The sequence below is a fragment of the Drosophila virilis genome, chromosome 4 (assembly GCF_030788295.1).
Source record: "Drosophila virilis strain 15010-1051.87 chromosome 4, Dvir_AGI_RSII-ME, whole genome shotgun sequence".
Lineage (NCBI taxonomy): Eukaryota > Metazoa > Arthropoda > Insecta > Diptera > Drosophilidae > Drosophila > Drosophila virilis.
Genome location: NC_091546.1, coordinates 4,435,542 through 4,463,052, shown reverse-complemented (window position 1 = coordinate 4,463,052; position 27,511 = coordinate 4,435,542). Strand labels below are relative to the sequence as shown.

Below are 27,511 nucleotides of genomic sequence, written 5' to 3'. Positions count from 1 at the left end.
TGGGAAAGTATAGTATGAATTACTATAGTATAGTAGTGTATAGTATGGAATAACATGGTATAGTATAGTACAGTGTAGTAGAGTATTATATCAATTTAATAACTGTGCTACATTGCAACCAAGCTTGGATCAAACATGAAATTATAGCCTTTTTCCTTTGCCATATAACTATTCTATTTTTATTAGCTTTATGAGTAGTTTTATGTTAATGTTAAGTTGTTCAAATTATGTCCTTCTTCGGGAAGCTGAATAACGATGAAAAGAATTCAAATTTATTTTAGAAAATTTATTGAAGAATAAACTTCAGTCTGACTTCTTCCCAGAGATTTGAGCCCTATGGTGTTTATACTCTTAGTTAACTATACTACTCAATCGAATACAAACTTTAATCTTAAAACAAGTAACTCTTTTCTTGACTGTCGTCTGAGGTACTCGAACCCTGATTCGTTTTTTTAGCTTCCGTCTTCCCGCGGGTTCCAACTCTTTAGTTATTTTTCTTTGGTCTTACGTATTCTCGGCTAAGTTTCCCTTGCTTCATGCTACTGTATCGAGAACAAACTTGAATCTTTAAGAAAGGTACAAATTCAAGGTAAAATAATGCCTATTTGGCATGTGAAGAGTGGAAAACCTATGAATATTCAGCCAGTAATGAGCCAATTGCGCATCTCTGGCACTGATGAGCGCCGAGTTCACTGTAGTACGTACTCTGTACTTGTGCTCTGCGCAACATGATGATCATCTTGTGATCTTGTCGTTTGGTTCCCTTTGCAAACTTTGTGGCTGGCAGCGAGCACGCGAAAAAAAAGTAAACGAAAATAAAAAGAAAAGAAAAACAACGCGCGATTGAGCAATTGCGAGCGCCAAGAGGCTGAGGACTTGAAATATTTCAATTTGTTTAGCCTCAGACTGAGTCTCCCTACTTGCTGCCGATGCTGCTGCTGCTGCTGTTGATGATCATCAACATTGTGGGGCGAGTGCAAGTCGCACACATGTGGCTACAATTTGGCTGTGGCCATTGCCACATGTTGTTTGCCTCTGCGACGTCGTCAACTCCTTTGCCAGTGAGTGTGCATGTCATATCCGCGTGAGTGTGTGTGTGTGTGTGTCTGTGTTTGTTGAGTGATAAAAATCTAGCAGACATTTTTTAGCAGCCTATTAAGTTACATAAGTCACAGGGGCGCATCGTGTGAATATCCTTTTGGCGTGCTAATGAACCCTTTGACACCACCAACAGCCATATCCACCATGCCACCATGCAACCGTGCTACCATGCCACATGCATCAAAAACATGCCACTGACAGCACATGCCCCATAAATCAGTGTGGCGGCCAAAGGCATTCGCTCATTAATAAATTACAATAAATGCAGAAAATCAAAAATATACCTATGGAAAAGTCGGTAATAAAAGATAGTGCAACACACACGCCAGCTGTGTGTGTGTGTCCGAGTGTGTGTGTGTTTGTGTTCGATATCGCTTACACGCCCCCGCACCCTGCTCTTGGACTCATCTGCGCAACCCTTAGAGCATAGTTCGGGGTGTGATAAGTCGAACGACTTGCTTGCACGCACAATTTGGAACGGCTCCAGGAGTGGCACCCGGAGGGGCGACTACTTGAACGATATGCATATATATACATATATAAACATATATGCTCGTATCGAATATGCATGTATCTGGGTTAGGCCACACAGCTGTGCGCTATGCCTGCCTGCCTGTGTCATATTGTGTGGCATGTAAAAATAAACACATAAAACTGCACTTTTCCTAATTGCACAAGGGAGTCTCCGCCCGCGAGTGCCATCCAAAAACTGCTTCCCAATGCGTCGAGCAATATTCAAAAACCAAATCGGCGATAAAGCCGCATGCACAAGTCAACTGTTTAGAATATATACTCAGATGTACACGAACGAAGCACCCATATGAGGAGCCGGGGGTAAGAACGAGCACACGTGTGCCACTCTAATTGCAGTCGGGACAGAGTTGTCGAGAGTTGCATGTGCAGACAGGGTTTCCACGTTCAACTATGTGCCAGCGAGAGAGTTGCTGAAACCAGAGTTGCATAAGAATAATATATTACTATACTACAAGAAATTACCTGATCCCAGCCAGATACAAAGCCTCTGAAACTCCCACCACGTGTCTTTGCCCTTTAAACAAATATGAAAATTCACAATTGCTGCTGAGTTTGAACCGGCGACCTCGCGTTTGTTAGTCAGACGCTCAGACACCTAAGCCATGCAGGCTCGTGTCGTCACGTTTGCATAGCACAATTATATGACTCTGTCATTGTTGATGTTTTTTTTTAGATAAGCTTGAGCACCGTTTTTCCATACTTGCAGGTCGAATTTTCCAAGACCCCGTCGTAGTGCTCACATGTGACCCAAAAGAAAGCTTCAGCAACACTTAGAACAAAATCATTTAAAAATTCAAAAATTCAACATAAATGTTGTCAAAGTAGTTAAGCCCTTAAGCTGCCTGTATTATGAACGTGGTATTCTCCAATTCTATTTTAGAGATAGTTTTCTTTCAAATCTAAAATGTAATTTATTTTTTAAACCTGACAACCCTGCGACATATCTCGAAAGGAAATGATAAGTACACACTTACACTTACCTACGCAAAGGGCACATCCTTTTACGCATCAACAGTTTTTATAGTTGGTTTTTTTTTTTTGTTTGGCCTATCACTTGGTTTATACGCTCGAAATTCTTTAGAAATTAGGGGGCGTTCTTCAGTGAATCACTTTTAGGGCGTGTAACTAAAGTGTGTGCCTATGTGTGTGTGTGTGTGTGCCTCACTCTGTAATTTATGCACTCGCGTAGGTAATGAACTTGGCATTTATACACAAATACCATGTAATTTGCTCATTAACAAATTGTTATAGCTTGGGCTTCGGAAAATGCTCTGGGCCATTGTCATGGCTGATTTTCATTTAAGCTGGGTTTTATCTAGTCTGTGTAGATAGTTAAAGTGGCGCAGATTGTACGAACATGCTGTCGATTCGTATCCTTCTCAAATTCTGTTCTCGAAGCACTTCAGTTTTCCACCCCGTTACAGCTCTATTAGGAGGCGTCTCGTGTGTCCCCTTATAACTCAATTTAAAATTGCGTATGATTATATTTTTGACATATTAAATTAATATTGACACATTGACAGCTGCCTGTACGTCAACTTTGTCTACGGCCTGCCAAAACAAACTCTCCCACCCGCCCCGCTCTAACAACCCATTACAAAACTATCTACGTCCATGTCCACGTCTCGAACTCTGAGTCTGAGTCTGGACGAGCGGCTGTCGTCGCCGACCACCCGCTGACAGTGTTCTGTGCCCCGATCAAACGATGCGGGCGCCGATCGAAACTGAAAACAAAACAAGTAGAGCGTATACCCTGTAAATGCTAAGCAATCCACATTCATGAATGGGCTTGTTCTTGCACATTATGACAAATGTATTCCTAAATAACTTCGTTGCTTATTGTCCGATCTTGAAAAAGACACTCAAATGTGTATATAATTTATATAATGTATCTATTTTTAAAATCAGAACAATATATTGGAAGAGTGGGTGAAGAACATCAAGAACTAAAATATGATTTATTCTTGCACTTTTTAAAAATATGCTTCAAAACCTTGCTGCAACTCGATATTTATCGTTTTTGGGAAAAAGAGCGGCGTTATCGAAAAAAACCAGTTTTTTGGCTTAATATGCTTAATTATGATTCAAGAATATATAATACATATGTATATTTTATGAAGTCGCATCTTCCATATACCTCTCCTACTCCCTTCCACAGAATACAGGGTATTAAAATAAAAAATATTTGCTTCAAATTCTCGAATTCGTGCGCTAATCATGCGCAACGTTTACTTTCGGTAAAAATTTTTAATTGCCGCTCGAAACGCCACAGAACAAATGGGAACCATGCGCTTTGCTTCCGTGGAAATCGGCAGTGTCATCATTTTGGGATTGGGTTCTGTTGGGGTGTGTGTTGTGTGTGCGTGGTGTGCGTTGAGTGTGTGTGCTGAGTTTCCCTTTATCTAAAGCGCGCCTGGGAAAACGCGAGCTGGCTTAATTGATAGTTAGATAGATGGATGGATGGATGGTTGGTTGGTTGGTTGGTTGGTTGGTTCCCTGAATGGCAACACGTACAAATAGATACAAATGGCATCGGACAAAGGTTCTTATTTTTAATAGCTCAATGCGTATCTGTTTGATTTGCCCAAATTGGTCGTTGGGCTCGAAGTGCAAAGTAAACATTAAATTGGCGCAAACTAACAAATTGTTCGATTTTTTTTGGGTGAGCTTTATTGGATTTGGGTTGGGCTCAACCAGATGTATCCAGCTAGGTGCGTGGGCTCGAATTGAACATCAATTGATAATAAATATTTTAAAAACTTGTAGTTTGCACCTCATAAGAGTTTGAAGTGCTAGAGAGGAATTTATCTAGTATTTTGGGGCCACATTTCATTCGTACATAAAATTGGAGAAGCAAGCGAAATATGATGGAATCTTGTTTTGAGCTTAGGAAAATTTCAGTTTAATCCAGAAAAAAATCTGTTTGGATTTGGGAGAGTTTTGGAAGTCTGAAGTCAAACGAGAGAGTAAGGATATATTAGGCACACCGAAGATATTATTCCCTTGGCTTACGGTTTTCCAGATTGAAGAAAATATCATAGAAAACAAAGATTTTTGCTGTATAACAATTTATTTTTCAACCGATTTCTTTACAGTGTAATATTATATAATCACTATAAGGCTTAGATCATATTTTTACTTATAAATAAACAAAAACGGAAAATATTTTCTACTATACATAATATTAAAATGTTCGGAATAGTAGAGGCATTTACCACGGACTTGTTAACTTTATTTCCTTATATTTTTGCTATGTTTCTTGACAGAAGAATTGATTACCTTAAAAACAATTTATATAGAGATGAAATCATGGCAATTATGTTATTAGTCATGAATATTGTTTAAGTTTTAACTAAATTTGAGAGTTCGAGTTATGGTAAGGGCAATTTTGACATTCCCAATCAATATGTATTCAGTTGCAAATGAGTTGTAAATTTAAAGCATCCGCTTCTGGATGCGCTCTCTTTTTACACATCGCAGATCTCTTGGTATTCGGTGGCCAATTTATCTTGGCTACAAAGTATCTGTATGCCACCGTTTGGCGGGACGCGCTCTTTGGACCGTTCTCTTCGGTTGTTCGGACACATTTCGTTGCACGCAATTCAATTTCATTGCACCGTGGCAACATTTTGTGTCTTGGCTGCTTATGAATGAACTTTTCGCTGGCAGAGTCAGAGTCGGAATCAGGTCTGGACTGGCCTGGCCTGGCCTGGGCTGGGCTGGTCTGCTCTCTATAGCTTTGGGCTGGGCAGTCCATCATCGCCCACGCCTCCCCTTGCGCCGTCCCGGCCCCCGAGAAAACCTATCGTCGCACTGCAGTTTCCTTCTGGCTCGCTTCATTGAAGCGTGCCAATTTTCATTGAAATGTTTCGGCGTCTTCTGTTGTGCTCTGGGGGTCTTGTTTTACATTTATCTTTAATTTGTTTCCTTGTGTTACATGTGACTTTTTATGGTATTTTTGGTGGCGACACAGCAGTTGTCGGCAATGCTTTTTACTGCCCCTCTCGGTGCGCATCTCAATGCATTAAATCATAATTCATATTTGTTAAACCGTGAACCCATTGAAAATATGTGAAAAAGGGTATACTGTTCTTGTGCGGATATTTGTAACTGGCAGGAGAAAGCATCTCCGACCACGGGACAAGCTGTCGATCTATCTAAGTATATCTTTTCCTATAGCAGAAATCAGAAATGCCCTTCACATTAGCTTAGTTGCAGGGTATCTCCGAGTCGTGCACTCCCAGCTAGACTTTTCTATAAATTGTTTTTTTTTTATGACTTGTTTTATCTGCTGTCTATGTTTGCCTAATTTAAACAGCTTTCAGCTTATCAACAGATTGCATTTTGTTTGTACTCAAAAATGTCGCAAGCCTAAGCTAAAATAGTCGGAATTATATTTAAAACTTTTTAATTGCGTTGACGTTCATCAAATCAGCGCACGATTTTCAATTCAATTGTTTGGCTCAAGTGATTTTCAATAGCGTTTTCCACCGAAAAGGAAATGCTAACGTTAATGTTTCGAGGAAAATCCCGATTCCGTAACGTGAAACAGGTTTTTCCTATTTTGCTAAAAAAAAAATATGCAGCTGTGTTACTTGGTGTAATCCAAAGCCTAAATTATCACTTACAAAATTTGCTTGATTGTTATTTTATTTTATTTTTTTTTTTCAATTAACAAACACTCTAATTTACTTTACATGCATTTACTTCTCGTTCAACAAGTTTTTATTGCATGCAGTTTCGTTATTTTTGCATATTTTGAGCTGTATGCAAAGCGTGACCTCAGCAAGAGTCAAGTGAATGCGTGTCGGCGTTTACAGTGTTGGTAAATAGCTTAGCATTCACTTAAATTTACCAATACGCATATTTGTAAGAATATAATTATAACTTAAGCATAAATATTTATGTCAGGCGATTAATAATACCTTATGTGGCAATTAATAATACCTAAAAAATATATATAATAAATTCGTATTATCTTAAGGAAATATCAATTTTTATTATCTTAAGGAAACATTGTTTAATTAGCTGTCAAAAAAATAATTGCTTTTTGAAATGGGACTTAGTAACATTCAAAAAACATTAAGTATAACGACAGAGTATTCGTAAGCCAGATATTGGCCCATTAAATGCATTGCTAAAGAGCTCACAAATCATTAAATAAACTGAAAGGCGAAACAAGTCCATTCATCTTTGTGAAAAAAGTTCAATGGCATGACACATAACTGGTTAACAATACCTTTTATTACTTAAAAAGTTAACCACCTAACCGAATTTTGAAATGTATATTTAAATGCAATATCATCCGTCTGACACGTGCATCAATCACATGTGTTCAATCAATCGATCATTCGCACAATTTGAGATCAGTTCGACTGCAATTATTTGGCAAGCTGTGATTTCGCGTGTGTGTGTGTGTGTGTGTGTGTGCATGCCAATCAATTGCGACAATAATGCATTGTATGCATGTTCATGCATATGTATAATTGGAGAATCACTGAGCAAAACAAATAAACAATAACAAGTACAACAAATACGCTTCAAATACATATTCGCACGTCGCAGCGCGCCAGGGCTGCATTCGGTTTCTCGATCAGCGCAAAAGCACAAAGCATAGACAAACACACAGAAACAGTTATTTATTGTGCCTATTTTGACTTTGCTCGCGCGCACGCCAAACGTCTTGAATTGCGTTTTGCTTTATGCCGCCGCTACTGTCGTCGTCGACGCCGACTCCGATGCCGACGCTGACGTCGACTGCGCTGATTACTCAAGCAAAAGTTAAGGTGCTCGCGTTGTGCTCGGTCAGTGATAACCGCAACTTGCTGAGCAGCGGACGCGTATTGCGGCTAATCAAATTAAATACAAACATTTATTATTTTCAACAAAATTTCGTCTATCTCAAGCTTTTAGTACACAAAAACAAAGGTGATAACAAAAAAAAAATGTGCTAATTAAAACGATAATACTAATAATAATTTAGATATATGAAACAAACAATTATTTTGCTTTTTTATTAAGGCAACAATAAATGCATATATCAAAATGGATTAAAATCAAGTTTCAAGAGAAAGATATTTCAAAATATTAACAAACATTTTATATAAAAAACCCCAAAAGAATTGCAATGAAATTTTGCTGATATAAAATAATTTAATACCATTAAATTTAATATTTAAAATATTGTGAAATAAATTGAACAGACTTCCTGAAGTGTTTTTTTTTTCGGAAGGGAAGACGTATTAAAAGTTTCAAAAATTCTATTTTTTTTATATGGTTCAACACTTAACACATTTTCGCTTTGTAAAGAAGCTTCAATTAAATAAATTTAACCAATTATATCAAAAAAACTAGAATGAATCTTAAAACAAATATAATCATTGGTTTATTACTGATTTAATTAAATAATTTTAAATGAAAAAAAAAAGTTCGCTCTTTGAAGCAGCTTTAATTGAATAAATTTAAACAACGACAAGAATAAAATTCAAATTAATTAGAAAAAAAATACAAAGTTAGCTTTGTAAGCTATACTTAAATAATTTTATAAGCGGCAACTAAAAATAAATCATTATTAAAATATATACTTTGCTTTAATCAAATAAATTTACAATTATTTTTAAATAATTAAACGAAATAAACTCTAAAATTAAAAAATAAAAACTGACACTAATTTTTGAAAATATGCATCGAACATTCCAACATTTCATTTGAATATTCCAACTGAACTAGTTTGAGCCGCAATTATTGATTAAAAGAATTTTAATATATTAAAGACAAGTAAAATATATGTATTTAAGTGTGTTAATTGATTGTCTCATATTTTAACAATGTTTTTCATTTTCAGACTTAAAAAAAAAAATCAATCAGGAGCTGAGTTTAAATTGCAAATAAATTTGTTTATGTTTTTTCAATTTGTTACCCCCGAGCAAAATATATAAAAGATATGCCTCTTCTTTAGCCCTTTTTAATTGTACTTTTTGAATAAAGATTTTTCCAAGCTGCAACAGATTGTTAACTAATTAGCCAATTAGAGGCTAATAGAGGCATTTATGTGTGAAGCTTCAGCCCGGCTTAGAACAGAAAACCTTGGCAGAGTCTAGAGATCTGAACAGGTGCTTAGAGGCCGTTGCGAATAATAAATTACTGTTATTAGGCTTAACACTAATGCAAACAAATCTGTTGCGGGGTTTAAGGAAGAAAGTCATTCGAAACGTAATATATACCTTTTATGACTCTACATGATATATAAGCTATATGCATTTGTATGTGTATTTGTACATTTGAGTACATTGCGAGACTAGCGCTTCATTTAATTTATGTTTTAGCTTAGCCACCTTTCGACCAAAGTACAATGTTTTTTTTATTTACTTTTGTTTTTCTCGAGCGACACCTAAATAAACAATACAAGTTGATATATTTATATATTTATTTGTGGCGCAGCCCGAATTTAATTTGAGCTAATAAATTCCAGAGTGTTGTGTCAGCTCTTGTTTGTGTTTTTGTAATATTTCAAACGAAAGCAAGTTAATTGTTTATCCAATTGGTTTATCTAATAGTTAAAAGTTAAACTATTTATTGTCAATTGGCATTCGTTTGTAATCTGCTCTGGCAATGCGAAGTAGCAGCACACCCAATTAGTGTCCAGCCATATAAGTAGAGTGCCAATAAGAATGCAGTCCCGCCTAGTTCGCTTTTTTATGCACAATTCATAAATCAAATGAATAATATTAAAATGATGAAATTTACTTGTTGCATTTCAATCAAACGTTTAAATCGAACACTTGCTCAAGAACAGAAACAAGACAGATCAAATATGAACATATAGAATAGATCCGAACAATCAAATACCCTTGCCAAAGTATGACAGATAAAGAACATTCAAATTAAGTAGTCGACTTTTACTGTGAAAATGGGAAATTATTAAAAATATATTTAAATTATATTCATATTAATGGATCGTGGATGCTGGTCTTTATCAAGATGGCACAGTGACCACTCGACAGATAGAACATGCAAATTAAAAAGAAACGATTTCTTAAAGTTCAAGTTGTGGTTTGCTGTATTTAAATATTTTATTAACCGCTTTTCAACACTGTTGAATATGGAATTAAGTATGACAAAAAATTTTCCATGAAAATATCCTAAGAAAAATATTATGTGTTATATTGAAATATTTTGTAAGGCTACGTTAGCAAAACGAATGCTTCTAGGGATTTATTATAGATACTTTCGAGAAATATTTGTCAGTAAATTAATGTTTATATTAACTTTTAAATATATGTCTATACCTAAATTATAAACTTGTTCAAAAGAAATAAGAATCTTCAAGTTTTGACAAAAAGCAAAGAAAGAATTTACAATATTTGACAGGCAGATAATTCTGATCGTATGTAATATATGTTATTTGCCTAATGGAATCGAAGAAGATTTCGTAATTAGCTTGCGAACATGATGTTAGAATTATAATAACCATTTTTTAGCTATACAAAGAAAAATAGACACTTTATGTGATTTTAATGACTTAAATTAAAAATGAATACAAAAAATATTGTATAACAAGTCGCATTAGCAAAATTAATGGGAGACTAGTTCTCAAAGAAACAGATAGATGTTAATGCAGTCAGTTACTTGTTTGTAGCAGAAGCATATTGATAGGGTAGGTCTCCTTAAATGTGTGTTGTACATTTCCTGCTTAAATCGAATACCCTAACTGAGGTTGTAAAGAATATTACTTGATTACATGTACAGTAAAATTATGGCAATAAGGAAACACAATATCATGTTTGTCATTTTGCGTATCGCATGTTTAATCAAATAACATTAATCCACATGCAAATGTGGCTCGTTTATGCAAATATACAAATGCAACTAAGTACAGCAAATGAAACGGAATTAATGATAATCTGGCACTCATAACTGACATTTTAATTGCCGTTGCAGATGCAGCTGCAATCGAGCTCTTTACTCTGGTTCGGAGTACTGGCCGTATGTGGACTGAGCGCCAATGCATATCGTATACTATTTATGGGGCCCTTTCCGGCGCCCAGTCACTGGATGTGGCTGGAGCATTTCCAGCGCAACCTGCTTCAACGTGGACATCAGGTGACAAGTCTCAATAATCATCCCACAAAGACGCCGCATGAGAATCTAACTGAGATAATACTCAATCCCATCTTCGACATACCCAAGCACTGTGAGTATAAACCAACTAAAGTAAAGCTTAGTAAAAAATCTACGAATTTTTAGCTTTTATTAAGCCAGAATTCTGTCAAAATCTGATCACGAAGTTTCCATGTGAAGCACTTTTTTAATGCACAAAACTTCTATATTCTCAGATCTAAGATCTGTATTCAGATCTAAGAGAGTAGCCTAATTGGCATTAAAAAAGGGGAATTCGAAATATTGACCCATCACGTTTTTTTTTCAAAATCAGGGTCGGTTCGAAATTCGAAACATTTTTGAATATATTTTTGAATATCTCTGGTAAATAATGTATGATTTCAAACTTTTATACCTTTTTGAATGCGTATGGATCCCTACCATCAATTGGCATTCAAACAAATTAAACATCGATGGGTTACAAACTATTGTTGACAAAAAACGAACAAATTTGTAAAGTCAACCTTTTTTGATTTTTTGGAATATTTCTGCCAAATAATGTCCGATTTTGGAGTTTTATACCATTTTCGACTTGTAAGGATCAGTACTATCGATTGGCATCAACAGAATGAAAATCTAAATTTTGACCCAAATCGACAAAATGATAAGGGGTTACATCACGTTTTTCTTCAAAATCGAGTTCGGCTCGAAAATCAACTCCGCGTGGAGATATGACGTTCCAAAACGACATAACTCCGCGCGGAGATGTGACGTTCCAAAACGATATAACTCCGCGTGGAGATATGACGTTCCAAAACGACATAACTCCCGCGATAGGACCTTCCATAAAATCATCACGTTGTTTTTCAAAATCGAGGTTTTTGCGAAAATCGAAACTTTTTCGATGATTTTTTTAATATCTCGGGTAATAGCTCCGCGCAGAGATATGACGTTCCAAAACGACATAACTCCAGCGATATGACCTTCCATAAAATCATCACGTTGTTTTTCAAAATCGAGGTTTTGCGATAATCGAAACTTTTTCGATGATTTTTTAAATATCTCGGGTAAATAATGTCTGATTTTAAAATGTTATACATTTTTGAATGCGTACGGATCCCTACCATCAATTGGCATTCAAGGCAAATTAAACATCGTTTTGTTAAAAAAAAATGTTGTAGACAAAAAACCGATTCGCTCGTAAAGTCAACTTTTTTTTTTTAATTTTTAATGTTGTGTTATGACGTTCCAAAACGACATAACTCCGCGCGGAGATATGACGTTCTAAAACGACATAACTCCAGCGATATGACCTTCCATAAAATCATCACGTTGTTTTTCAAAATCGAGGCTTTTGCGATAATCGAAACTTTTTCGATGATATTATTAATATCTCGGGTAATAGCTCCGCGCGGAGATATGACGTTCCAAAACGACATAACTCCGCGTGGAGATATGACGTTCCAAAACGACATAACTCCGCGTGGAGATATGACGTTCCAAAACGACATAACTCCGCGTGGAGATATGACGTTCCAAAACGACATAACTCCAGCGATATGAACTTCCATAAAATCCTCACGTTGTTTTTCAAAATCGAGGTTTTTGCGAAAATCGAAACTTTTTCGATGATTTTTTTAATATCTCGGGTAATAGCTCCGCGCAGAGATATGACGTTCCAAAACGACATAACTCCAGCGATATAACCTTCCATAAAATCATCACGTTGTTTTTCAAAATCGAGGTTTTGCGATAATCGAAACTCTTTCGATGATTTTATTAATATCTCGGGTAATAGCTCCGCGCGGAGATATGACGTTCCAAATCGACATAACTCCGCGCGGAGATATGACTTTCCAAAACGACATAACTCCGCGCGGAGATATGACGTTCCGAAACGACATAACTCCCGCGATATGACCTTCCATAAAATCATCACGTTGTTTTTCAAAATCGAGGTTTTGCGATAATCGAAACTTTTTCGATGATTTTATTAATATCTCGGGTAATAGCTCCGCGCGGAGATATGACGTTCCAAATCGACATAACTCCGCGCGGAGATATGACGTTCCAAAACGACATAACTCCGCGCGGAGATATGACGTTCCGAAACGACATAACTCCGCGCGGAGATATGACGTTCCAAAACGACATAGCTCCGCGCGGAGATATGACGTCCCAAAACGACATAACTCCGCGTGGAGATATGACGTTCCAAAACGACATAACTCCGCGCAAAGATATGACGTTCCTAACGACATAACTCCGCGCGGAGATATGACGTTCCAAAACGACATAACTCCCGCGATATGACCTTCCATAAAATCATCACGTTGTTTTTCAATATCGAGGCTTTTGGCGATAATCGAAACTTTTTCGATGATTTTTTTAATATCTCGGGTAATAGCTCCGCGCGGAAATATGACGTTCCAAAACGACATAACTCCGCGCGGAGATATGACGTTCTAAAACGACATAACTCCGCGCGGAGATATGACGTTCCAAAACGACATAACTCCGCGTGGAGATATGACGTTCCAAAACGACATAACTCCAGCGATATGACCTTCCATATAATATAATTTTAATATCTCGGGGAATAGCTCCGCGCGTTCCAAAACGACATAACTCCGCGTGGAGATATTACGTTCCAAAACGACATAACTCCAGCGATATGAACTTCCATAAAATCATCACGTTGTTTTTCAAAATCGAGGTTTTTGCGATAATCGAAACTGTTTCGATGATTTTTTAATATCTCGGGTAAATAATGTCTGATTTTAAAATGTTATCCATTTTTGAATGCGTACGGATCCCTTCCATCAATTGGCATATTAAACATCGTTTTGTTAAAAAAAATGTTGTAGACAAAACACCGATTCGCTCGTAAAGTCAACCTTTTTTCGACTCGAAATCAAAAATTTATTGATGATTTTTTTTTTTAATTTCTCGGGTGAACATTGTCTGATTTTTAAATTTGATGCCTTTTTGTATTCGTACGGATCCCTACTTTTAATTGACATTCAAACAAACTTAAAATCGATGGGTTCAAAAAATTTATTGATCAAAATATGACTCGTTTCTAAATTCGACCTTTTCTCATGATTATTTTAAATATCTTGGCCAAATAAAGTCAGATTTTGGAATTTAATACCATTTTGGACTCGTAAGGATCAGTACTATCGATTGGCATCAACAGAATGAAAATTTAAATTTTGACCCAAATCGACAAAATGATAAGGGGTTACATCACGTTTTTCTTCAAAATCGAGTTCGGCTCGAAAATCAACTCCGCGTGGAGATATGACGTTCCAAAACGACATAACTCCGCGCGGAGATATGACGTTCCAAAACGACATAACTCCGCGCGGAGATATGACGTTCCGAAACGACATAACTCCGCGCGGAGATATGACGTTCCAAAACGACATAACTCCGCGCGGAGATATGACGTTCCTAACGACATAACTCCGCGCGGAGATATGACGTTCCTAACGACATAACTCCGCGCGGAGATATGACGTTCCAAAACGACATAACTCCGCACGGAGATATGACGTTCCAAAACGACATAACTCCGCGCGGAGATATGACGTTCCTAACGACATAACTCCGCGCGGAGATATGACGTTCCTAACGACATATCTCCGCGCGGAGATATGACGTTCCAAAACAACATAACTCCGCGTGGAGATATGACGTTCCAAAACAACATAACTCCGCGTGGAGATATGACGTTCCAAAAACGACATAACTCCGCGCGGAGATATGACGTTCCAAAACGACATAGCTCCGCGCGGAGATATGACGTTCCAAAACAACATAACTCCGCGTGGAGATATGACGTTCCAAAAACGACATAACTCCCGCGATATGACCTTCCATAAAATCATCACGTTGTTTTTCAATATCGAGGTTTTTGGCGATAATCGAAACTTTTTCGATGATATTTTTAATATCTCGGGTAATAGCTCCGCGCGGAAATATGACGTTCCAAAACGACATAACTCCGCGCGGAGATATGACGTTCCAAAACGACATAACTCCGCGCGGAGATATGACGTTCTAAAACGACATAACTCCGCGCGGAGATATGACGTTCCAAAACGACATAACTCCGCGTGGAGATATGACGTTCCAAAACGACATAACTCCAGCGATATGACCTTCCATATAATATAATTTTTATATCTCGGGGAATAGCTCCGCGCGTTCCAAAACGACATAACTCCGCGCGGAGATATGAAGTTCCAAAACGACATAACTCCGCGCGGAGATATGACGTTGCTAACGACATAACTCCGCGCGGAGATATGACGTTCCAAAACGACATAGCTCCGCGCGGAGATATGACGTTCCAAAACGACATAACTCCGCGCGGAGATATGACGTTCCAAAACGACATAACTCCGCGCGGAGATATGACGTTCCTAACGACATATCTCCGCGCGGAGATATGACGTTCCAAAACAACATAACTCCGCGTGGAGATATGACGTTCCAAAAACGACATAACTCCGCGCGGAGATATGACGTTCCAAAACGACATAACTCCGCGCGGAGATATGACGTTCCAAAACAACATAACTCCGCGTGGAGATATGACGTTCCAAAAACGACATAACTCCCGCGATATGACCTTCCATAAAATCATCACGTTGTTTTTCAAAATCGAGGTTTTTGCGATAATCGAAACTGTTTCGATGATTTTTTTAATATCTCGGGTAATAGCTCCGCGCGGAGATATGACGTTCCAAAACGACATAACTCCGCGCGGAGATATGACGTTCCAAAACGACATAACTCCGCGCGGAGATATGACGTTCCAAAACGACATAACTCCGCGCGGAGATATGACGTTCCAAAACGACATAACTCCAGCGATATGACCTTTCATATAATATAATTTTTATATCTCGGGGAATAGCTCCGCGCGTTCCAAAACGACATAACTCCGCGCGGAGATATGACGTTCCAAAACGACATACCTCCCGCGATATGACATTCCAAATCATCACGTTGTTTTTCAAAATCGAGGTTTTTGCGATAATCGAAACTTTTTCGGTGATTTTTTTAATATCTCGGGTAATAGCTCCGCGCGGAGATATGACGTTCCAAAACGACATAACTCCGCGCGGAGATATGACGTTCCAAAACGACATAACTCCCGCGATATGACCTTCCATAAAATCATCACGTTGTTTTTCAAAATCGAGGTTTTTGCGATAATCGAAACTTTTTCGATGATTTTTTTAATATCTCGGGTAATAGCTCCGCGCGGAGATATGACGTTCCAAAACGACATAACTCCGCGTGGAGATATGACGTTCCAAAACGACATAACTCCAGCGATATGACCTTTCATAAAATCATCACGTTGTTTTTCAAAATCAAGGTTTTGCGATAATCAAAACTGTTTTGATGATTTTTTTAATATCTCGGGTAAATAATGTCTGATTTTAAAATGTTATACATTTTTGAATGCGTACGGATCCCTACCATCAATTGGCATTCAAGGCAAATTTAACATCGTTTTGTTAAGAAAAATGTTGTAGACAAAAAACCGATTCGTTCGTAAAGTCAACCTTTTTTTTTTAATTTTTAATGTTGTGTTATGACGTTCCAAAACGACATAACTCCGCGCGGAGATATGACGTTCCAAAACGACATAACTCCGCGCGGAGATATGACGTTCCAAAACGACATAACTCCGCGCGGAGATATGACGTTCCAAAACGACATAACTCCGCGCGGAGATATGACGTTCCAAAACGACATAACTCCGCGCGGAGATATGACGTTCCAAAACGACATAACTCCGCGCGGAGATATGACGTTCCCAAAGGACATAATTCCGCGTGGAGATATAACGTTCCAAAACGACATTACTCCCGCGATATGACCTTCCATAAAATCATCACGTTGTTTTTCAAAATCGAGGTTTTGCGATAATCGAAACTTATTCGATGATTTTTTCATGATTTTTGGAAATATCTCGTCCAAATAAAGTCAGATTTTGGAATTTTATACCATTTTGGACTCGTACAGATCAGTACTATCGACTGGCATCAACAGAATAAAAATCTAAATTTTGACCCAAATCGACAAAAAAGCAAGGGGTTACATCACGTTTTTCTTCAAAATCGGGTTCGGCTCGAAAATCAAAACTTTCTTGATGATTTTTTTGGAATATCTCGGGTAAACATTGTCTGATTTTTATATTTTATACCTTTTTGTATTCGTACGGATCCCTACTATTAATTGACATTCAAACAAAATTAAAATCGATGGGTTCAAAGAATTTGTTGATCAAAAAATGACTCGTTTCTAAATTCGACCTTTTCTCATGATTATTTTAAATATCTCGGCCAAATAAAGTCAGATTTTGGAATTTAATACCATTTTGGACTCGTAAGGATCAGTACTATCGATTGGCATCAACAGAGTGAAAATCTAAACTTTGACCCAAATCGACAAAATGATAAGGGGTTACATCACGTTTTTCTTCAAAATCGAGTTCGGCTCGAAAATCAACTCCGCGTGGAGATATGACGTTCCAAAACGACATAACTCCGCGCGGAGATATGACGTTCCAAAACGACATAACTCCGCGTGGAGTTATGACGTTCCAAAACGACATAACTCCGCGCGGAGATATGACGTTCCAAAACGACATAACTCCGCGCGGAGATATGACGTTCCAAAACGACATAACTCCGCGCGGAGATATGACGTTCCAAAACGACATAACTCCGCGCGGAGATATGACGTTCCAAAACGACATAACTCCGCGCGGAGATATGACGTTCCAAAACGACATAACTCCGCGCGGAGATATGACGTTCCAAAACGACATAACTCCGCGCGGAGATATGACGTTCCAAAACAACATAACTCCGCGTGGAGATATGACGTTCCAAAAACGACATAACTCCGCGCGGAGATATGACGTTCCAAAACGACATAACTCCGCGCGGAGATATGACGTTCCAAAACGACATAACTCCGCGCGGAGATATGACGTTCCAAAACAACATAACTCCGCGTGGAGATATGACGTTCCAAAAACGACATAACTCCGCGCGGAGATATGACGTTCCAAAACGACATAACTCCGCGCGGAGATATGACGTTCCAAAACAACATAACTCCGCGTGGAGATATGACGTTCCAAAAACGACATAACTCCCGCGATATGACCTTCCATAAAATCATCACGTTGTTTTTCAAAATCGAGGTTTTTGCGATAATCAAAACTGTTTCGATGATTTTTTTAATATCTCGGGTAATAGCTCCGCGCGGAGATATGACATTCCAAAACGACATAACTCCAGCGATATGACCTTTCATATAATATAATTTTTATATCTCGGGGAATAGCTCCGCGCGTTCCAAAACGACATAACTCCGCGCGGAGATATGACGTTCCAAAACGAAATAACTCCCGCGATATGACATTCCAAATCATCACGTTGTTTTTCAAAATCGAGGTTTTTGCGATAATCGAAACTTTTTCGATGATTTTTTTAATATCTCGGGTAATAGCTCCGCGCGGAGATATGACGTTCCAAAACGACATAACTCCGCGCGGAGATATGACGTTCCAAAACGACATAACTCCCGCGATATGACCTTCCATAAAATCATCACGTTGTTTTTCAAAATCGAGGTTTTTGCGATAATTGAAACTTTTTCGATGATTTTTTTAATATCTCGGGTAATAGCTCCGCGCGGAGATATGACGTTCCAAAACGACATAACTCCGCGTGGAGATATGACGTTTCAAAACGACATAACTCCCGCGATATGACCTTTCATAAAATCATCACGTTGTTTTTCAAAATCAAGGTTTTGCGATAATCAAAACTGTTTTGATGATTTTTTTAATATCTCGGGTAAATAATGTCTGATTTTAAAATGTTATACATTTTTGAATGCGTACGGATCCCTACCATCAATTGGCATTCAAGTCAAATTAAACATCGTTTTGTTAAGAAAAATGTTGTCGACAAAAAACCGATTCGTTCGTAAAGTCAACCTTTTTTTTTTAATTTTTAATGTTGTGTTATGACGTTCCAAAACGACATAACTCCGCGCGGAGATATGACGTTCCAAAACGACATAACTCCGCGCGGAGATATGACGTTCCCAAAGGACATAATTCCGCGTGGAGATATAACGTTCCAAAACGACATTACTCCCGCGATATGACCTTCCATAAAATCATCACGTTGTTTTTCAAAATCGAGGTTTTGCGATAATCGAAACTTATTCGATGATTTTTTCATGATTTTTGGAAATATCTCGTCCAAATAAAGTCAGATTTTGGAATTTTATACCATTTTGGACTCGTACAGATCAGTACTATCGACTGGCATCAACAGAATAAAAATCTAAATTTTGACCCAAATCGACAAAAAAGCAAGGGGTTACATCACGTTTTTCTTCAAAATCGGGTTCGGCTCGAAAATCAACTCCGCGTGGAGATATGACGTTCCAAAACGACATAACTCCGCGCGGAGATATGACGTTCCAAAACGACATAACTCCGCGCGGAGATATGACGTTCCCAAAGGACATAATTCCGCGTGGAGATATAACGTTCCAAAACGACATTACTCCCGCGATATGACCTTCCATAAAATCATCACGTTGTTTTTCAAAATCGAGGTTTTGCGATAATCGAAACTTATTCGATGATTTTTTCATGATTTTTGGAAATATCTCGTCCAAATAAAGTCAGATTTTGGAATTTTATACCATTTTGGACTCGTACAGATCAGTACTATCGACTGGCATCAACAGAATAAAAATCTAAATTTTGACCCAAATCGACAAAAAAGCAAGGGGTTACATCACGTTTTTCTTCAAAATCGGGTTCGGCTCGAAAATCAACTCCGCGTGGAGATATGACGTTCCAAAACGACATAACTCCGCGCGGAGATATGACGTTCCAAAACGACATAACTCCGCGCGGAGATATGACGTTCCAAAACGACATAATTCCGCGTTGAGATATGACGTTCCAAAAGGACATAACCCCGCGTGGAGATATGACGTGACTAACCACATAACCACGCGCGGAGATATGACGTTCCAAAACGACATAACTCCGCGCGGAGATATGACGTTCCAAAAGGACATACCTCCGCGCGGAGATATGACGTTCCAAAACGACATAACTCCGCGAGGAGATATGACGTTCCAAAACGACATAACTCCCGCGATATGACCTCCCATAAAATCATCACGTTGTTTTTCAAAATCGAGGTTTTTGCGATAATCGAAACTGTTTCGATGATGTTTTCATGATTTTTGGAAATATCTCGGCCAAATAAAGTCAGATTTTGGAATTTTATACCATTTTGGACTCGTACAGATCAGTACTATCGACTGGCATCAACAGAATAAAAATCAAAATTTTGACCCAAATCGACAAAAAAGCAAGGGGTTACATCACGTTTTTCTTCAAAATCGGGTTCGGCTCGAAAATCAAAACTTTCTTGATGATTTTTTTGGAATATCTCGGGTAAACATTGTCTGATTTTTAAATTTGATGCCTTTTTGTATTCGTACGGATCCCTACTATTAATTGACATTTAAACAAACTTTATATCAATGGGTTCAAAGAATTTGTTGAGCAAAAAATGACTCGTTTCTAAATTCGACCTTTTCTCATGATTATTTTAAATATCTCGGCCAAATAAAGTCAGATTTTAGAATTTAATATCATTTTGGACTCGTAAGGATCAGTACTATCGATTGGCATCAACAGAATGAAAATCTAAACTTTGACCCAAATCGACAAAATGATAAGGGGCTACATCACGTTTTTCTTCAAAATCGAGTTCGGCTCGAAAATCAACTCCGCGTGGAGATATGACGATCCAAAACGACGTAACTCCGCGCGGAGATATGACGTTCCAAAACGACATAACTCCGCGCGGAGATATGACGTTCCTAACGACATAACTCCGCGCGCAGATATGACGTTCCAAAACGACATAATTCCGCGCGGAGATATGACGTTCCAAAACGACATAACTCCGCGTGGAGATATGACGTTCCAAAACGACATAGCTCTTGCGATATGACCTTCCATAAAATCAGCACGTTGTTTTTCAAAATCGAGGTTTTTGCGATAATCGAAAATTTTTCGATGATTTTTATAATATCTCGGGTAATAGCTCTGCGCGGAGATATGACGTTCCAAAACGACATAACTCCAACGATATGACCTTCCATAAAATCATCACGTTGTTTTTCAAAATCGAGGTTTTGCGATAATCGAAACTTTTTCGATGATTTTTTTAATATCTCGGGTAAATAATGTCTGATTTTAAAATGTTATACATTTTTGAATGCGTACGGATCCCTACCATCAATTGGCATTCAAGGCAAATTTAACGTCGGTGTGTTAAGAAAAATGTTGTAGACAAAAAACCGATTCGTTCGTAAAGTCAACCTTTTTTTTTTAATTTTTAAGTTGTGTTATGACGTTCCAAAACGACATAACTCCGCGCGGAGATATGACGTTCCAAAACGACATAATTCCGCGTGGAGATATGACGTTCCTAACGACATAACTCCGCGCGGAGATATGATGTTCCAAAACGACATAACTCCGCGCGGAGATATGACGTTCCAAAACAACATAATTCCAGCGATATGACATTCCATAAAATTATCACGTTCCTTTTCAAAATCGGGGTTTTTGCGATAATCGAAACTTTTTCGATGATCTTTTTAATATCTCGGCTAAATAATGTCTGATTTTAAAATGTTATACATTTTTGAATGCGTACGGATCCCTACCATCAATTGGCATTCAAGTCAAATTAAACATCGTTTTGTTAAAAAAAATGTTGTAGACAAAAAACCGATTCGCTCGTAAAGTCAATCTTTTTTTTTTTTTTTAATTTTCAATGTTGTGTTATGACGTTCCAAAACCACATAACTCCGCGCGGAGATATGACGTTCCAAAACGACATAACTCCGCGCGGAGATATGACGTTCCAAAACGACATAATTCCGCGTGGAGATATGACGTTCCAAAACGACATAACTCCGCGCGGAGATATGACGTTTCAAAACGACATAACTCCCGCGATATGACCTTTCATAAAATCATCACGTTGTTTTTCAAAATCTGGGTTTTTGCGATAATCGAAACTTTTTCGATGATTTTTTTAATATCTCGGGTAAATAATGTCTGATTTTAAAATGTTATACATTTTTGAATGCGTACGAATCCCTATCAATTGGCATTCAAGGCAAATTTAACATCGTTTTGTTAAGAAAAATGTTGTAGACAAAAAACCGATTCGTTCGTAAAGTCAACCTATTTTTTTTTTAATTTTTAATGTTGTGTTATGACGTTCCAAAACGACATAACTCCGCGCGGAGATATGACGTTCCAAAACGACACAGCTCCGCGCGGAGATATGACGTTCCAAAACGACATAATTCCAGCGATATGACCTTCCATAAAACCATCACGTTGTTTTTCAAAATCGAGGTTTTTGCGATAATCGAAACTTTTTCGATGATATTTTTAATATCTCGGGTAATAGCTCCGCGCGGAGATATGACGTTCCTAACGACATAACTCCGCGCGGAGATATGACGTTCCAAAACGACATAACTCCGCGCTGAGATATGACATTCCAAAACGACATAACTCCGCGCGGAGATATGACGTTCCTAACGACATAACTCCGCGCGGAGATATGACGTTCCAAAACGACATAATTCCGCGCGGGGATATGACGTTCCAAAACGACATAAGTCCGCGTGGAGATATGACGTTCCAAAACGACATAATTCCGCGCGGAGATATGACGTTCCAAAACGACATAACTCCGCGCGGAGATATGACGTTCCTAACGACATAACTCCGCGCGGAGATATGGCGTTCCAAAACGACATAACTCCGCGCGGAGATATGACGTTCCAAAACGACATAACTCCGCGTGGAGATATGACGTTCCAAAACGACATAACTCCAGCGATATGACCTTCCATAAAATCATCACGTTGTTTTTCAAAATCGAGGTTTTGCGATAATCGAAACTTTTTCGATGATTTTTTCATGATTTTTGGAAATATTTCGGCCAAATAAAGTCAGATTTTGGAATTTTATACCATTTTGGACTCGTACAGATCAGTACTATCGATTGGCATCAACAGAATAAAAATCTAAATTTTTACCCAAATCGACAAAAAAGCAAGGGGTTTCATCACGTTTTTCTTCAAAATCGGGTTCGGCTCGAAAATCAAAACTTTATTGATGATTTTTTGTTAAGTTTCTCGAGTTAACATTGTCTGATTTTTACATTTTATACCTTTTTGTATTCGTATTCAACCGAATAAAAATCTAAATTTTGACCCAAATCGACAAAAAAGCAAGGGGTTATTTCTTCAAAATCGGGTTCGGCTCGAAAATCCAAACTTTCTTGATGATTTTTTGAGAATATCTCGGGTAAACATTGTCTGATTTTTATATTTTATACCTTTTTGTATTCGTACGGATCCCTACTATTAATTGACATTCAAAGAAACTTAAAATCGATGGGCTCAAAAAATTTATTGATCAAAAAATGACTCGTTTCTAAATTCGACCTTTTCTCATGATTATTTTAAATATCTCGGCCAAATAAAGTCAGATTTTGGAATTTAATACCATTTTGGACTCGTAAGGATCAGTACTATCGATTGGCATCAACAGAATGAAAATCTAAACTTTGACCCAAATCGACAAAATGATAAGGGGTTACATCACGTTTTTCTTCAAAATCGAGTTCGGCTCGAAAATCAACTCCGCGTGGAGATATGACGTTCCAAAACGACATAACTCCGCGCGGAGATATGACGTTCCAAAACGACATAACTCCCGCGATATGACCTTCCATAAAATCATCACGTTGTTTTTCAAAATCGAGGTTTTTGCGATAATCGAAACTTTTTCGATGATATTTTTAATATCTCGCGTAATAGCTCCGCGCGGAGATATAACGTTCCAAAACGACATAACTCCGCGTGGAGATATGACGCTCCAAAACGACATAACTCCGCGTGGAGATATGACGTTCCAAAACGACATAACTCCAGCGATATGACCTTCCATAAAATCATCACGTTGTTTTTCAAAATCGAGGTTTTGCGATAATCGAAACTTTTTCGATGATATTTTTAATATCTCGGGTAATAGCTCCGCGCGGAGATATGACGTTCCAAAACGACATAACTCCGCGCGGAGATATGACGTTCCAAAATGACATAACTCCGCGCGGAGATATGACGTTCCAAAACGACATAATTCCGCGTTGAGATATGACGTTCCAAAACGACATAACTCCGCGCGGAGATATGACGTTCCTAACGACATAACTCCCGCGATATGACCTTCCATAAAATCATCACGTTGTTTTTATAAATCGAGGTATATGCGATAATCGAAACTTTTTCGATGATTTTTTCAAGATTTTTGGAAATATTTCGGCCAAATAAAGTCAGATTTTGGAATTTTATACCATTTTGGACTCGTACAGATCAGTACTATCGATTGGCATCAACAGAATAAAAATTTAATTTTGACCCGAATCGACAAAAAAGCAAGGGGCTACATCACGTTTTTCTTCAAAATCGAGTTCGGCTCGAAAATCAACTCCGCGTGGAAGGTCATATCGCGGGAACGTTCCAAAACGACATAACTCCGCGTGGAGATATGACGTTCCAAAACGACATAACTCCCGCGATATGACCTTCCATAAAGTCATCACGTTGTTTTTCAAAATCGAGGTTTTGCGATAATCGAAACTTTTTCGATGATTTTTTTAATATCTCGGGTAATAGCTCCGCGCGGAGATATGACGTTCCAAAACGACATAACTCCGCGCGGAGATATGACGTTCCAAAACGACATAACTCCCGCGATATGACCTTCCATAAAATCATCACGTTGTTTTTCAAAATCGAGGTTTTTGCGATAATCGAAACTTTTTCGATGATTTTCTTAATATCTCGGGTAAATAATGTCTGATTTTAAAATGTTATACATTTTTGAATGCGTACGGATCCCTACCATCATTTTTCGATGATTTTATTAATATCTCGGGTAATAGCTCTATATTATTATTCTTTTATTTATTCTTTTATTTCTGTTTTTTCAAAATCGAGGTCGGTGCGAAAATCGACACTTTTTCGATGACTTTTTTTTTAATATTTCAGCAAATAATGTCTGATTTTAAAACGTTATACCTTTTTGAATGCGTATGGATCCCTACCATCAATTGGCATTCAAACAAATTAAACATCGATGGGTTACAAACTATTGTTGACAAAAATCTAACTCGTTTGTAAAGTCAACCTTTTTTGATGATTTTTTGGAATATTTCTGCCAAAGACTGTCCGATTTTGGAGTTTTATACCATTTTCGACTCGTAAGGATCAGTACTCTTGATTGGCATTAAAAAAGGGGAAATTTCGAAATTTTGACCCAAATCGACAAAATGGCATGGGGTTACATCAATTTTTTTTCAAATTCGGGGTCGGTTTGAAACTTTTTTCATTGTTTTATTTGAATATCTCGGGTAAATAATGTTTGATTTTAAATTGTTATACCCTTTTTGAATGCGTATGTATTCCTACCATCAATTGGTATCAAACAAATTAAACATCGATGGGTTACAAGATATTGTTGACAAAAACCCGATTCGTTTGTAAAGTTAACCTTTTCTGATGATTTTTTTTTTTTTGTATATTTCTGCCAAATAATGTCCGATTTTGGAATTTTATACCATTTTGGACTCGTTAGGATCAGTACTGTCGATTGGCAATTAAAAAGGGGAATTCAAAATTTTGACCCAAATCGATAAAATGGCAAGGGGTTTTTGTTCAAAATAGGGGTCGGTTCGAAAATCGAAACTTTCTAAATGCTTTTTTCTCGGCCAAAAGTTGCTCATCCATTTGAATAATGTTTTCTCCCTTTTACAGTTCCCAAGAAGAACATCTTCAGCATGCGCTTCGCCAGCGATTTTCAGAATCTGGAATTGTGGTGGCAAATTGGGCAGATGACCACGGAGCATGCTCTGCAGGATGCGCAGGTGAGGCGACTGATCGATAGCCAAGACGAACACTTCGATGTGGTCATATTGGAGCAGTTCTTCCACGAAGCATTCCTCATGTTTGGCCACAAGTTCAAGTGTCCGGTGATCACCATTGGCACCATGGGCTACGCGGACAACATGGACCATGCCATGGGCATACTGACGCCCTGGTCGGTCATACCCCACCTGCTGCTGCCGCATACGGATCAGATGACATTCGTGCAACGAGCCTACAACACGTACTTGTCCCTGTACGATGCAATCATGAGGCGTTGGTACTACTTGCCACGCATGCAGCAGCTGGCGGAAAAGTATTTTGGAGCAGCCATCAAAGGTGGGTGCGAGATATCTTGGACTCCTTTGCAGCTACTCACGGCTGGTTAATCTTTCAGGTGAACTGCCCCATGTGCATGATTTGGAGCGCAACATCTCGCTGATGCTCATCAACAGCCATCGCAGCATCGATCTGCCACGCCCCAGCATGCCGGGTCTTGTCAATGTGGGCGGCGCGCATATTCAGCCCGCCAAGAAGCTGCCAACCGAAATGCAAAGCTTTATGGACAATGCCACACATGGTGTGGTCTACTTCAGTCTGGGCTCGTATATGAAAAGCACGGATATGCCGCCGGAGAAAACGGCCCAGTTACTGCAGGCCTTTGGCAAGCTCAAGCAGCAGGTGCTGTGGAAATATGAGAACGCCTCGATTGGTCAGTTGCCTGACAATGTGATGATACGCAAGTGGATGCCACAGAATGACATTTTGGCCCATCCGAATGTCAAGGTTTTTATCACTCACGGTGGCATCTTTGGCACCCAGGAGGGTATCTATTGGGGCGTGCCCATGCTGTGCATTCCACTGTATGGCGATCAGCACAGGAATACAATAAAGTCCGTGCGTGAGGGCTATGCCCGTAGCCTAGTCTTCTCCCAGTTGACAGTCGACGACCTGGTGCATAATATTGAGGCTCTGATCTATGAGCCGCAGTACAAGCGCAGTGCCTTGGAGGTATCACAACGTTTCCGTGATAATCCAATACATCCGCTGGAGGAGGCCAGCTACTGGATTGAGTACATCATCCGGCATCGTGGCGCGCGTCATTTGAAATCACAGGGTGCCTTCATGCCGCTCTATCAGTATCTGCTGCTCGATGTGATTGGCTGTGTGCTGATCGCCCTGTGGCTGACTATCTGGCTGCCTTGGCGCCTACTCCGCAAGCTAAACAAATGGTGGGCAGCGTCAGCAGCGACTGCCCAGGCGCAACAGATCAAAAAAGGTTTGTGAGTAGTTAAATGTTGTTTTTAAATCTGTGTGTGTTACAGTCACAAGCAATAAATGGTGATATAATTTTAGACCTTTTTTGCAAGCAGTATCAATTTCTTTACGAACAATTAATTTCCCCGAAAGATGGTACCTGAACAGAGATTGAGAGTGTGTATGCATTTAATGGATCTTATAATACAAAAGAATGTCAGTATGTATGTAGATGGTGTGTGGATAGAGTTTATAGGAGCATGAAACTAAATTAATTGTGGGGTATCTCGTTTCAAAAGATATATTACCTTAATTTACCAAATTTCCCTATATATGATTATTATGATTATAATAAGACATTTTTGATGAGGATCTCCCAGCAAGCGAACATTGACTATAAGAGTAAATGACTGTATGT

The 27,511-nt window shown here is 38.4% G+C and overlaps 1 protein-coding gene across 2 annotated transcripts in view; it reads left to right on the top strand.

The window, feature by feature from the left end:
* The window catches only part of Ugt301D1 (UDP-glycosyltransferase family 301 member D1), a 43,530-nt gene extending 16,339 nt beyond the window's left edge, over positions 1–27,191 (top strand). The window contains exons 1-4 of one of the 2 annotated variants that reach the window (XM_002052771.4): positions 7,424–7,563; positions 10,576–10,828; positions 25,729–26,175; positions 26,234–27,191. In XM_002052771.4, coding sequence (XP_002052807.1) covers positions 10,576–10,828; positions 25,729–26,175; positions 26,234–27,123 — 1,590 coding nt within the window. In that variant the 5' untranslated portion in view covers positions 7,424–7,563 and the 3' untranslated portion in view covers positions 27,124–27,191. Of the gene's footprint in view, positions 1–7,423; positions 7,564–10,575; positions 10,829–25,728; positions 26,176–26,233 lie in introns of those variants that run through there. The other variant, XM_015173057.3, reaches the window with a different exon arrangement.
* The last annotated feature ends 320 nt before the right edge of the window (positions 27,192–27,511 follow it).